At 39.3% G+C, this 14,288-nt stretch overlaps 1 protein-coding gene across 3 annotated transcripts in view; it reads right to left on the bottom strand.

Moving 5' to 3' along the window:
- MYLK (myosin light chain kinase) overlaps nucleotides 1-14,288 on the bottom strand; it is a 198,375-nt gene that overhangs the window by 131,025 nt on the left and 53,062 nt on the right. For all 3 annotated transcript variants that reach the window (XM_038142902.1, XM_038142903.1, XM_038142904.1), the window contains exon 2: nucleotides 11,187-11,344. In XM_038142902.1, the coding sequence (XP_037998830.1) occupies nucleotides 11,187-11,344 (158 nt within the window). The remainder of the gene's footprint in view (nucleotides 1-11,186; nucleotides 11,345-14,288) is intronic.

Raw genomic sequence — 14,288 nt, 5'->3', positions numbered from 1 at the left:
GTTAGTGCTTCTTGGTAGGGCTGAGAAAGCACTGGGCATGAAGTGTCATTTGTTACAAACTTCACTAGAAAGTGATGTGCTTATGGAGAGATATAAAATGCAATGTTGGATCATGACGATGTGAACACCTCAGACAGCCTAAACAACTGGCATTTCCCATTGCACCATTTATTCCACCATGTGCAGCTTACTGCTATGCTATAAACAATTAGGATTTCTGTACAAAATCCTGTGGAAAAACATCAACTGCTCGTTGGCAACTGCCAGTGATTCTTTTACCCTGTAATAATCTGTGAAATTGATAAGCTTTCCTAACTTCACACGTACCCTTTTAGTAACATCTTAGCTGAAGTAACTCAGACAGTACAATGCACAAATGGCTGTGTCTAGAATAAAAATAAAATCCAAGGGCTGAGCACAAACAGTTTAAAAGAAAAAAACCTCAAACTACTAACTGAAATACTAAGTATAAATTGCTATGACCATAAATTTCTAGTTCAACAATTCAGGATAAACATTTATAGACATGCTGAGTTTAAGAGAAAGTTTGTGGGCTCACCTCTCCTTTCTAATGCTTTCTCTCAAAACTAAAATTGCTGTGATCTTGGTAAGAGAAACACACGTGCATTCAAAAGTAGCTGTTCAGGTTGTGGAAAAAGAGCTTAGTCTGCATATGCTTTCAATAGAGCTCCACTTAACTGCAGTTGCTCCATTCCTACTGAGAGGTCTGAACAAATCCAACACTGTGTTTCCCATTAAGCCTATGGGTGTGCATAGTCTCCCAAGCAGACAAGCCTTCTGTTCACTTGCATATCCCAACAAACCAGCTTTGAGTCAAGGCTCTGAAGACCCAGTTCTGGCATTGTGAAAGTGACGCTATGAACCCCACAGGAGGCACTTAGGTAGCTGTGACGTTTGCACCCATTGCACATCTTCATTTTCTCTTCCAAAATCAGAAAATATTTATCTCCCAAACATAAAGGTTCACATCTAGGATACTGGAAGGGAATTGAACCTCTGGAAGACAGACATTCTGCTCTGAATCCAGGCATGTATCTCTGTGTTTCTGTGTCATCTTGCACAAGAGAATAAATCTCACCATGCCTTGGTGCCCCACATAAATGTCAAGTGGGTAACAATGAATATTTGCTCTGTTGTTTTGGCTAGAAAGGCCATCAGAGAAGGATCCAACTCTACTTTGGCCTTTGTATGTGTTAAATACTACAGACAAACACTAGGATTCCAGTTGAATGAGGCTGTTTAAGTGGTACCATGAAATGAGCAGAAATCAATACCATTTGCACTAGTTCTTTAATCTGTACTTCCAACATTTTATCATAATTTTTCTTCCAGTGCTTTGGCTTTTAGCATAACTTTGATTTAAAATATTTATATTTGCCTCCCTGCAGAGACAAACTGCTGAGTTATTCTTTTATAAAGGAACACCAGAATTTATATAGACAAAAAAAAAAAAATCAAGCTTAAGTATATTGAACTCTTGCTCCAGGGAGTTCACAGAACAGAAAAATTATTTATTCACTGTTTGTCAGTATGTGAGTGTGATATAAATAAGTTAGATTTGAGATACAAGTTAGATGTCACACTGCCATGTGTGTGCAGGTGCTTTTACAAACCTTTTACAACAGTGTGCATTGCATTAATATTCTAAGCTTTGCAAAAGCAATTTAAATAATACATGCACCATAAATAAAGGCTTGCTTGTGTATTATGGGACATACTGAAGGAATGGCAAACTCTCAAGCCACACAGTTATGATTTGACTCTACCACGCAGCTGGAGGAAAATTACCATTCTCATTCAATGTGAGTTGCGAGAGCACAGAGCTGGATGAAGTAAGTTCAATGTGCCATTGCCAACAGGCAAATAACCATGAGCAGAATTATTTAATTTGTCGGTCTTTGCCTCTCCCTTTTCTTTGGGCTCCATGTGCAGATTGTTGTCATCTTTAAATGAAAAGCTGCACTTGGAACGCAGTTAAGACTTTTAATTAGTGTTTTAGTAAGCTCAGCTGTTGTATTTATAATAAATAGTATATTCCATAGAGTAACATTTACCATATTATTTTTTAAAAGATGCAGAAAAGCAGGGAAAACTCAGAAAAAGATAACTTATTTTTCCATTTTGCCTCATTCTTGAATTACAAAGGTTTCCATCTAAGCAACAAAAAAATTGCAAAGCTGACTTTGAATTTGTACCAGTTTTGGCCATAGCATTTTCAGAAGACAAAGACTGCTTTGTTCTGTTTGACTACAGGTTTAGAACAATGCATTGTTGTACAGAGAATAAAACTATCTTCACCATCAGAAAGCCTAGAATTTTAATTTTTTTAAAGAAAAATTTCCAGGTTTTCACTCTGTCTATTCCTAAAACTGCTATGAAAAAGAAAGGCGTAAGATCTCTAGAATCTCACTGCAACACATTCTTAATGTGGGATGGCTAGCCTAGAGGCCAGGTTACTAACTTGTGAGTCAAACATGATTTAGCTCCTAACCTACAGCCTGCCTGTTTGGTTCCCTAGAAGAATGAAGTAAACATATTTAGGCAGGTAATTCAAAGTCCTTATACTGGACTAGTCACCCCAGGGACAACTAGTCAGTGGAATGCCTTGATTTTCTGGCTCCAACCAGTGCAGAGCTTTGACATTTAACTCTGACCCCAAAAGGAGCAGCAGTGGCTCCCTCAGCAAGCACTAGCCCAACACTTCAACATCAATCCCATTCCAAAGCTTATTTCCCCAAGATAAGAGAAGAACACAGAGATGTGCATTCACATGGGATGCTGAACTATGAACTGGGATGACTTTTGGCTTAAGAATCATGATCAAGGCAGGTTTGTCCCCAGACACTAAACAATGAACTCTGAAAGCTTAGATAGAAAAATGGATGCTGTTTCAGGCCCCTGATGGAGATACAGTAACCTCTAGTGACAAGATAATGTTTTACAGACTGAAGGTTAAAAAGTGAACTGGAAACCTACAGAGGAACAATCTGGCCTCACCTACTTTTACTCCTGACTGTGTCCTCCTTTGGGATCCTGACCCTGGTTCATAGTTTGCCACGTCTGGGTACATCAGAGCCCCGTTAGAGCACATGGCAGTGCCTGCTGGAGCAGAGCCTGAAGGACTGAGGCCAGTGCAGGCTGTGGCCAGTGCAGGGCTGTGGCCAGCTGGTGATGGCACAGCCCGTGCACGGCGCCCCTCAGCTCGTGGCTCACACTCCTCTGGGGAGCAGCCAGCCCTTGCTGCTCGCCGTCAGACAGACAGGTTTCTCCCCCTCATGAATGGGCTGAATTCACAGCAATGTGATTTTCTGTTCAGCATGCATTTAGATACTGGGGAGTCCAAATTTTACATGGAAAAATATTATTTTGTCTGGTTTTGCCCAGTAGGTTTCCAAACTTCATACTATATCCATGAGTGAAGAGAGCCAAGTAACATGTCAAAAGCAGAAATTTTTAGCTTTGGAGCCGAGGTGCTAGAGTGAGCATGGACTGAGCAAAACCACAATGAGTAATGATGTGTTTTGATCATAAACTTTCTCCACATGTGGCCTTCTGCAGATTCTGAATGCATAATGCTTGCTGTCTATTAATGACTACTCTCTTTTCCCACAGGGGCAAAGCAGAATTAAATAAAAAAGTGTGACCTGGAGTCATTTGGTGCAAATTCTCAAGGACCCATTTACAGACAGTCAAAAGCATACTTTGCTATTTTATGTGGGGTTCTCATTGCTACATATGGCACTGAACCCTTCCCTGACCTGTCTGGTTTCATCAGCCAGATGCAGGCAAGGAGCTTGACGTTCAAACCTTGTTTATGATGGCAGAAAGCAAATATATTATTAGTTAGCCAAATGCTCATCTGATGATAAACACTCTGTCATACCTTTAGGGTGAGCTAGAAAAACAAAATTTAAAGCTTTCCAGTTAGAGACATATTTCTGGAAGAAAAAAAAAATCAACCAAAATATTTTTCCCCCTTTTCATACCTCTCACATCAATATAGGCTATTGCAGCACAAGGAAAAGAAAGTCAGCTACTCTCAGTTCTGTTACAGTTGCTAGATCTTTTTTAACTTTCAAACCTAATATGAGTGTGATGAGTTAAAGGCACAATTCCCTAAAAAATCAAGTTTAAAACATCATAATGCTAAGTTGCAGTCATGCTTCATGTACTACTAAGAACGTTTATTTAAATAAGAAAGCACAATGCTACATGATGAGTTTTATTGCCAGTGGAATCAACCACAACAAAGCCTTTTGCACTGACCCAGAGGAGCAAGGAGACTAGTCTGGAAAAGATGATGATATTTTTCAAATTAAAAGCAGAACTGAAGAACTTAATGAGACATTGTTGAAATCTGAGAGATTCATGATTAACCATCATGGGACAGAAAACCCAAGAAGAATTATAATGACTGGCTCTGCTCTGACCTACATGGATCCAGTCTCTGGGCATATCTGTGTTCAGCTATTTAGGATTTGCTGATCAGCTGTTTTTTTCTTTTGAAATAGCTAGATTTGAGTTACTTCTTTTTCAGATACATGTATATTACAAACCCTAAACAGTGGGCTTTATGATTAGTCATGGCATTTAGTCCACCCTTATTTTTCTAAAAGACTGAACTTCCTTTACACCACCATATGAATATTTTATGTCTCCTTTTCCTCAGCAAATTTTTCAATACATAATTTAGGATTTGGGTTTTTTTTTTTAATTTCTGCTAAATGACTATAGAAAAACAGCCAATTTTCTCAAAATCAACCCTAGGGATATTCCTATGGATAAATTCTTAAATGGACACTCTTTTCCTCTTTAGCTGACATACACCCATGCTTTCAAACAATAGACTACAGTAGTGGGTGGTCACAAAAAAAAAAAGAAGATACCTAAAATAAACTTGTCAGAGTCAACAGTTTGTTGCTTCCATCAAAGCAAACTGGGGACAAGTAGATGCAATGAAATCACACAGACTTTTACTGTCAGCTTTGTCAGGTGATTTTAATTGCTTCCACGTAAAAATCCAAAAAAAGAAAGAAAGAAAGAAAAGAAAGAAAAGAAAGAAAGAAAAGAAAGAAAAGAAAGAAAAGAAAGAAAAGAAAGAAAAGAAAGAAAAGAAAGAAAAGAAAGAAAAGAAAGAAAAGAAAGAAAAGAAAGAAAAGAAAGAAAAGAAAGAAAGAAAGAAAGAAAGAAAGAAAGAAAGAAAGAGGTGACCAAGAGCAGCACAAATATGTAGTCTGGCTTCAGCCAAAACAACACTGGTTTTGGTAGATACTACAGCAAATAATACAAGATTCTCTTTAATTCCATATGTACATTAGTTGTAGTGTTTTTAAAAACTTCTATTATTATTACCATCACAGTTATTATAACTTTTTTTATATTCCTTTAATTACAGCAGTTCCTACCACAACAATCAAAAATAGGGAGCCAATCTTTCTGGCACTGCATGGAGCAGAACTCCCGTCACCAGCTGGTGGTAGATAAGCCATTAAAGTGGAAAAAGAGACAGAAAGCAAATAGAAAAATAATTGTGATAGGATCAAACATCACATTTCTTCCGGTTTAGAGGTGGTGGGTTACTGAACACATCCTCAATTATACAAAATAATAAAACTGACCCTGAGAAAAGACAACTCAGAACAGGGTATGTTCTGTATGTTCAGTGTTCCCCAGTCATGGCCTCTTTCCTGAGTAGAAATTTTGTCTGGGTGGAATTTGAGGATATTCAGCATTGTCTAGGATTTCTGAACATCTGGCAGATTGGAAAAAAAAAAACAAAAAAAAACCTCTGCAAAAAGTCTGACCAAACTTTGCTGCCAAATATCGAGAAATATTGGCTGTGGCCTCAGCACACGCACAGATCAGTTGCAGGGGACAGTGTTATAAGTCCAGCACTACTGAGCATCATCATATGCTCTGCACACAGACTACACAAGGAATGCTTAAATACTTCTACCAGGAAAACCCTGAGTATAGCTATGATGGCCACAGGTGACAGGGAGACGGATGTGGAGAGAGAGAAGTGGAGCTCATGGGCCACCACTCCTGCCTAAAACCTAGAAATTTCTTGAGCAGCAACTTGAACACCTACAATTTTTCTAAAGGATGCATCATTTGTAAGGCAAGGAAAATGGGCATCAACACATGGGTGCCTGTGTCAGTTGACTAAAGGAAGTGTGTTTGAATAATTCTGGGTGTAGGTGACGCTGTATAGGGAAGCCCTTTTGACTAAATCCCACCTTAACCACTTCCCAGAAGAGCAACCACTTCCACTTTGGCCTCGTGTAAAGCTGACACTGTTTCCATATGCCAATACAGGGTTATAGAGTAAAATAAACCCAAATAAAACCATGCATGCATTACTCATGAGAACATGCATGTGGTGAGTGAATATGATGGGAGGTCCATTACACCAAGGAAGAAGACACAGCAGTAGAAGATCCAAACAGAAAACAGCATGCAATAAACTGTTCACAGCCCCCCTTTGTGTTTATTTTTGTGTTTATGGGGTTTTTTTTTCCTTTTATTTCAGCTGTCTATACCTCAGTGTCTGCCTAACACAAAATGTCTAAGTAACTTCTCAATGCACCACATTTTTCCCAAGAATGCTCCAGTGGTATGTGGAAAGGAAGATCAAATAAAATCCACAGTCAAGTTGAGAACTTTTTCAATTCTTTCCCCTTCAAAACATGCCTCAGTGTTTCATATCAGGTTTCTGGGAGTATCACAGTATCACAGATGAGCACAAGTCCTCTCACAGCACTCACTTTCATCAGACAACTGTCTCCCATGAAAACATGGGTCTCTCCTGAATTACTTCCCTTATAAGGCTCAGAACAGGCATCCCTCCAGAAAGCACAGCTCCAAAGCCACTGGCAGCTCCATGCATTGAGCTGCCCAGTACATTTTGTAACAGCAAACATCTCAGGCCAACACCAAAGGATGTTGTGCCACGTCATCATCCTCTGTCATTACATGGGCTCCTCTCAGATCCTACCATCTGAAATCCAGGCATGTGGTGTAATTAAGGCATTTTTCTGGAGAGCCTGCTGACTGAGGGTTGGAAATGGCACACACGCGGCTGCCTTGAGACCAAATCTAAGGGAAAATACTAAAGGTTTTGCCATGCATAGCTTGTGCATGCATGACACTGTTAAAAAAATAGGTTAAAATTAGTTTTAACATTAGGGGGTAGTTGAAAGAATTTATAAATGCTGTAGGAGTGTTTAACACAGTCTTCATTCTTGTAGAGCTTCCCTACTCTTTACCTCTTAACACACTGCAGAAATGGGTCTCCTCTCCATCCCAGAACAGCTGACAGAATCACTGATCTTCCCACTGCCTCGTTTCTTACTGCTTGATCCCAATTCCTTTCCTCAGGTGTGTTTCTCTAAACAGTACCTGCGCAACCACCAGCAGCAAAATCAACTGGAAGTCATTGGACTTAACTGATTCGAACAGATGCAAAGGAGGGTGATAGAGGAACAACCAGAAAGTGCATTAAAAGGGGCAGGATTTGATATTGACCTGGCTCGCCCTAAAATTTACCATCCAGCTCTCTTACCTGCAGGGTGATAGAAGGGGAAGAGCAGGACAGTAAATACTCAATGAGTACCAAACTGAATTTAGTACCCCAACACCTACTCAAATCATGAGCTCCATAAAATCTAACTCTGTGATTAGAATACCAGACTAGATTTAGTAGTTTGATATCTTGGTTCTGGCAATGGACCATGCATGATGGCCCACATGAAGCAGAAAACCACCCATACTGCACTGCTGCCAATTGTACAATGCTTTGTTCAAAGAGGAAAGTTCTTTCCTGACCTCTAGGCAATGGGTTTGTGGTCAGTAGAACATTTGGCTGCTCCTCTCAAGTAGAGTTGTAGCACAAGTATTTTTTTAGGCTCATAAAATTAATGACCATCAATATTACCCTCGAAAGTTATAAACGTGCAAACAAGGCAGGTTAAGTGCTTGCTGCAATCAAATGCACAAGTTAACATCCAGTGTTCAATACAATCGAGAAAGAAGCAGCTTAAAACAAAGCCTGGTAACATTTTGGCTTGGTCTTCCTTTCCAGGAGTGTCTCAAAGGTTCTGACAGATGAGCTAAAATGCCTTAACACAGGGCGTGAGATTACTGCCTTGAGCTGCTCACCTCACACATGATGTGCCATTGAAGAACAGCTTATCAATCCAGTCCTAAAAAGTTGAGAACATACAACACGATTTCACAGTTACCTGGGGTGGTTTGCCTAAAAATCTCCTCAGCAATTTATTGATGAACAACTGAGATGTCCATCCAGCAGATCTTTGGGAGTATCTAGTGAAAGCAACCTTAGCTTTGCCTTACTGTTTCCACTCTGTGCTCCAAGACAAAGTCATGCTCATACTCTTGAAAGATGATGATTTAAATTTCTATGTTGAGATGCCACTAGAAAACTGACATCTGCACTTAGATAGAAATAAGCTTCCTGAAATTTTAGTAAGAAAATCAGGGTGGTAGTTGAAGGAACAGGAAAAAAAAAACAAAAAACAAAAAACTCATTAAAGGAAGCCCCAGTTTCTTTCTACCTCAAATTTCCTGCATTTATGGGCTATTTCTAATTTCTGCACTGTCTTTGATCTTGAATTGCCATTTCACACAACTTATCTAATAATGCCATTGGAAAGAAAACCAACAAGTTTAATTCTGGGGCCCTCTCTTCCTTGTTCACTTAATGAGAATACAGGATCATCACAATATCAGATTTATATCCTGTCTTGGATTCTAAAAATATTTGTTCTTTCTGATAAGATCAATTCCACTGCAAAGAAACTCTTTGAAGAAAAGCTCCTGTCTAGCCTTTTAAAAAACTTTTTATTTTTCTTTAGCCTGAGTCTGGTTTAATATTTATACTGCAACAACATATCATAACATCTGTAGCCTAGATAGGTTTTCCAGTACAGAAAAACCTAAATATGTTGAGTAGCTTCTATTACTAAAGCTTAATAAATTGTTTTTGTTAAGATTGTCCTTCTGAACCTGTTTTTCTGAACAGGTCAACTGTCCTTCTGAACCTCTGAAATATTAAAGTGGCAGAAGAAGCAACATTGTATTACCCAGCTGAGGATGAAGCCAGATGCTAACAGCTCTGCAGGCTCCTGCTGCTGTTCAGCCACAGCACCTTTCAAAAGGGGCTGCTGTGTTCCCCCTCACTTTGCCCCTGTTACTGCAGTAAGAGCACAAACAAAATACTAATGCTGTCACCCCATTTTAAGGATGGAAAATTAAAGGTTTTGGCTACACTCATATACTGAACTGCCAGAAGAGATATTTAGATTTTTCATCAAGTAAGTCCAAGCCAGGACTTCAATCAAAGTTTTGTTCCTTCAAGGAAATTAAACTTGACAGTTTAATTAGTATTGAATTTGAGGTTTTTTTTCCAAGCTACTAAAAAAACCCCTCAGACATTACTCTTCCAGTCTTCAAAGTGGCTTAAAAATGGGATATGCATCCCTGGAAAATTAACACTTTAAAACCAGATATTAAAAAAATGTAAAGCAGTGATGGCACTCTAGCTTGTAGGTCATTATATTTTACAATTGTTTCCATTTGGCTTAAATAATAAAAATTCTGCAGAGTGCAATAAAAACTGGAAATATCCCACTTGAGCTTTTAATTAGGAAACATGAGAACTATAAAACCAAATCTTAGCACATGCTTCAACTTTGATTTCACTGAACTGTTATTGCAGGATAGCCTGGAAGAACCAGTTGGAATTAGAACAGCATTGTACACAGGTGTCACATGGAGAAAGTAGAAACACACTGCCATTTTCCTACTGCATTTGCAACAAGGTGAAACAATGAGGGGAAGAAAAAATAAGACATAAAGAGTAAGAGCAGAAGTGCTCATGGGGACTGGCCAATGTCATACACACAAAGCATTTCTGACTGGTGCCTTAAAATCATCTAAAAGTAAGCAAAGTTAAAAAAAAATCTTGAAGGTTTGGTAAAAAACTGTTATTTGGTTTAAGCACTTTATTGAAATTTGCTTTGTATGAAAAATGCCAACTTTTCTTCAGAAAGTCAAATCTAACAACTACTTCGGAGTTTTGCTTCAGCACTTCAAAATTAATATACTCCAAAACCTGTTTTTCTACACAGTTCCTGTTGAAAAATCCCAGTTCCTGGCCTGGTCTTACATAAACAAATAAGATAAATATCAGATGCCCTCTACCGGCCCTGTGTTTAGGTTAGATTTTCAGAAGTTAAGAATTTCCCAGATTCCTTCTAGCCCTTGCTTGTGCTACAGTAGAGCTGCAGTTTCCTGCCTGTGTCAGACGAGTCCCACAGCTTCAAAGACTAGAAGCACGGTCAGTTTGATGGTGCAGCTGTCAGCGTGCAATCAGAGCGTGACACGAACCAAAGGAAGCTCAAAGGACTGGGAGGGAAAGCTCACAGCTCCAGGAAAAAGAACTGGGTTAAGGGAGGAGAAAGGAAGATAGCTAGAACAAGGAGGAGTACGTACCAGGATTGACACATGAAAGAAAAATGGATGCCAGGATGTGCAATTCAATATCCCAAACAAGAGGGGAATGGGGGATACACACCCCGCTACGCAGCCTTTCAAACCCTTTTGAGTTAACAAGTTTCCTGAACATATCAGTCTTTCCTCTGAAAATGCTTTTTTCTTTCAAGTTAAGAACACGTATGGCAGGCAGTGCAGACACAGAATGATCACAACACTCATTGTAGACTCCTCCCTTGACTGCTAGGAAGGACATGCTGCAGCAGGGTTAGATTTGTGTCACACAGGAAGCTTCACGAATGGGTGGATATTTGGGATGCAGGGATGTGAATGTGCAGTAGAAGAATATGTAGAATTGCAGTAGGGGAACATGACTAGAGGCAGCCCTTGAAGCAGTTTCTCACTGATAATAACCTCAGCTCCCTGCATGCTCAACAAACTTATACTTTGCAGTGCTCAGGTTCTGCAACACTCTACACAGAAACAGACCTGTAATGCTCCTGCCTCCCCAGGAGGGTAAACTCTTGTGTATTCTTCTTGAGAAAAGGTCCCATATTGTAGAGGCAACTTCACTACCTTTGCAGCCCCCCATGTCAGCTTCAGGAGAGGGCAAAAGCCAGTGCAGAAGCTCTCCAAAGTCTGTTTCTTACCTTTCCCTCAAACCTGGCAGTGGCTCCCAGCTGCACCCGGATATTGCGAGGAGGAAGAGTAAATGCTGGTGCTTCAGCAGGGACAGGGGGGCTGAGTGTCAGGGAGGTTTTGGAGACTCGAGTAGATGTCATCAGTTTCACATCCCCCATGATGTGGACTGCAAAAGAGAAACAAGTGGTAATATAGAAATTATGGTGTTTAATTACCTTTATGACAGAACTAGGAATCAAATCGGGGCAGAGGTTCTATACATGCGCTGTACTTGCATACATGGCAGGATCTTCAGCCTAAGGTGGCAGGTGTGATTTTCTGGGAGGGGAACTGAGGCCCAGGAATGGTGCCTGTGTCCACAGTTATGGTCAGGGTCACAGGCTTGAGGTGAACTCAGCTTGAACTTTCAAGTACCAGGCCAGAGCCTTAACCAAGAAGTCATCCTTTACAACTGCACTAAAAGGTAATAACTTATTTCAGGAGGATATTTTCATACCATGACTTTGATTTTCCTGGCCTGGAATACAATAAAATCAGTAAGTCTCGAAAGTGAGCCAGTGTTAAACAAGTACTTATGAAATAAAGAGACCTTTGTTTGCACTGGATTTAAGTTGCAAGCGGGAATGTGGAAAATCTGATTTTTCATACCAAGCTTTCAAGATCTTAAGAAATATCTGGATATCTCTCTGCAAAGTAGTGCTAGTGCAGAACAAATGCTTTTGCAGAAATTCAAAGTCTTTACTGCAAATCCTTCTTACAGCACATAAACTAGTAAAATAGCATGGGAACCAAATTTCATAATGCTACAAGAATGGCATTTTAGAGAACTATTTACAGTTATATGCTTCAGAAGAAATTCTTCTGCTGAACAGTTCATATTTCCCAAGAAAAAGCAAAAATTATTGTATTTTTTAAAACTAAAATTTCATGGTTTTCAGGAAATAAGGTAGTAGCTGACCCTAGTACTAATACCACGAAATTTCTATGTAAATTAGAAGCCCCACTGTAAAATGCCTTTTTAATAGACAAGTCTAACAAAGAAAAAAGCTGAGAAATTAACTAACCCACTAATAAGTCATGTTAAACCATAGAAAAATACTGGACTTCTGGTCTTAATCCTCTGCCACACACACCAATCTGTGATGGACTATGTATCTATTCATCTGATTCTGACAAAAGTTGCAATTAACAATACTTGACTAAACGAAGCGAAACTTAAATTTGAACAAGAGAAAAATCAATTAAATTAAGGCCACGTTATTCTTGACTGTTTGAAGCATACTTTTCCTAGAACAGGCTGCAGTTATCTAGGGAGCAGGGGAACAGAAAACTCATTCATTTCCGAACAGGACGTACACTCCAATGCCACATGTATGCACCAGGAAACCCTGTCTGAGGATTCTGTTTTCCAAAGAACATACATGACATGTTTCATCAACAAACAGGAACACCTTCTCTAAGTTTATTCAAAACAGGTTAAGAGGGCAGCTTTTCTCACAGAAGATATTAGCCTAAAAGTTACGTATTTCATCTGAGTTGCTTCTCCCTCACAGCCAACGGAGACAAAGAGGCACCTCCAGAAGTTGTTTTGGTCAAAGGTGTGGAGCCACAGAGCTTTGTGCTTCACTGCATGCACTTGTCAGGAACTACAGTTTAGAAGGCAAATCCTTCAAGATACTGGATAACTTATGCACAAAGGCTTTCAAGTAATGCTTGGAATCTCCTTCCTCATTCATAAGAACACAGATGCTGTGGACTTCAGATTACTTCTGGGATAGTGCTCTGTTGCATTTCTGTATATTGACATCAAAACCCCCAGAAAATCCTGTAGTGTTTCCAGCATTTGAATTGCTGAGGTCAACACAGAAATGGGATAAAGATGATTTCTTAACCATGATGTACAGCTTCAAACTGAGAAATTCTGCCTTCATTTCCACAAGTTAAACTTGTAGTGAATGTCTGTGTTGACACACAGTCACTTGAGAGCACAGCATAATTCTCCCTTTCCAGCATAAGCACCTCTTTAAAATACACACAGGAAAAAAAAAGTAAAAATCTTTGTACTTTAAAGAATGATGTGAAATCACAATATCATCTAAATAAGAAAGAAACTGATTGCATTTCCAAAGACACAAAATGAAATCAAAGCCTTGCTTCTCTTCTAACAAATGTACTAAGTACCTGAAGGGACAAACAGTTAAAGTCTCTCACAGCTATAGTCACTGCAATACACAACAATTTCCCTAAAAAAGAGGAAGAATTATTTGTTCAACTAATTGTTCTTTCATTAGTGACAAGGCTTCAAATTCAGTTCTCCACTCAGCTAAAACCACAATTTACCCCAGTGGACTTTCAATCAACTACACAGCTGTAAACTGCTGCATACTGAGTCCATATCTGCCAGCACATTTCTAAAATTTATTTTTTTCTTACAGATGAACACCAAACTTTTTAAGTAATCAATCTTCAGTACTTCTTCACACATGTCCTTCTCCCCTCCTAATATGCACCTTTCCACAGCCTGTAAATGCCAGTATTTGCAATGTCTCCACTACTAAAAACTTGCAATAAAATTTTCAGATCACTAGAAGTGACAATAATGTGCCAGGTATAATGTAGATGGTATGAAAATATTTTCTTGTCAGGAGGCACCATAATGCAATGCAATCTAAATTGCAGTGAAGCTGCAATACAAACCAAAAGAGGCCAGTAACAAAACATCTCCTTCCCCACACATCTGTACTGACTTTGTAGAGTGTTTACATAACAAAACAACATCAGCAAAAGCATATGCCACCTAAATGTTGTTTCAAAAATAATGTTGTAAGGGAAGTAAAACGGAAAACAAAGCTAAACTCAACAGCCAACATCCAGAATCCAATCCAAACGATGTTCACCCATGCAAAGAGCACTCCACTTTGTCAGTGCCATTGCAACAGCTGAAAAGAGCAAGAGGGAAAATTACAGGTACTACAGCTGCTCACAGGACTTCTGCAGGGACAAAATGCTGAAGTGTCTGTACTTGGGTACAATGCACTGCTGTCACTGTCACAGGGTGACTGTGACATGGAAATCCACAGAAGCCTGGATATGGTACCTGAAACAGCCGC

Source organism: Motacilla alba, chromosome 7 (assembly GCF_015832195.1).
Source record: "Motacilla alba alba isolate MOTALB_02 chromosome 7, Motacilla_alba_V1.0_pri, whole genome shotgun sequence".
Lineage (NCBI taxonomy): Eukaryota > Metazoa > Chordata > Aves > Passeriformes > Motacillidae > Motacilla > Motacilla alba.
The sequence above is the reverse complement of the archived record's forward strand: the minus strand, read 5'-3'. Positions and strand labels throughout refer to the sequence as shown.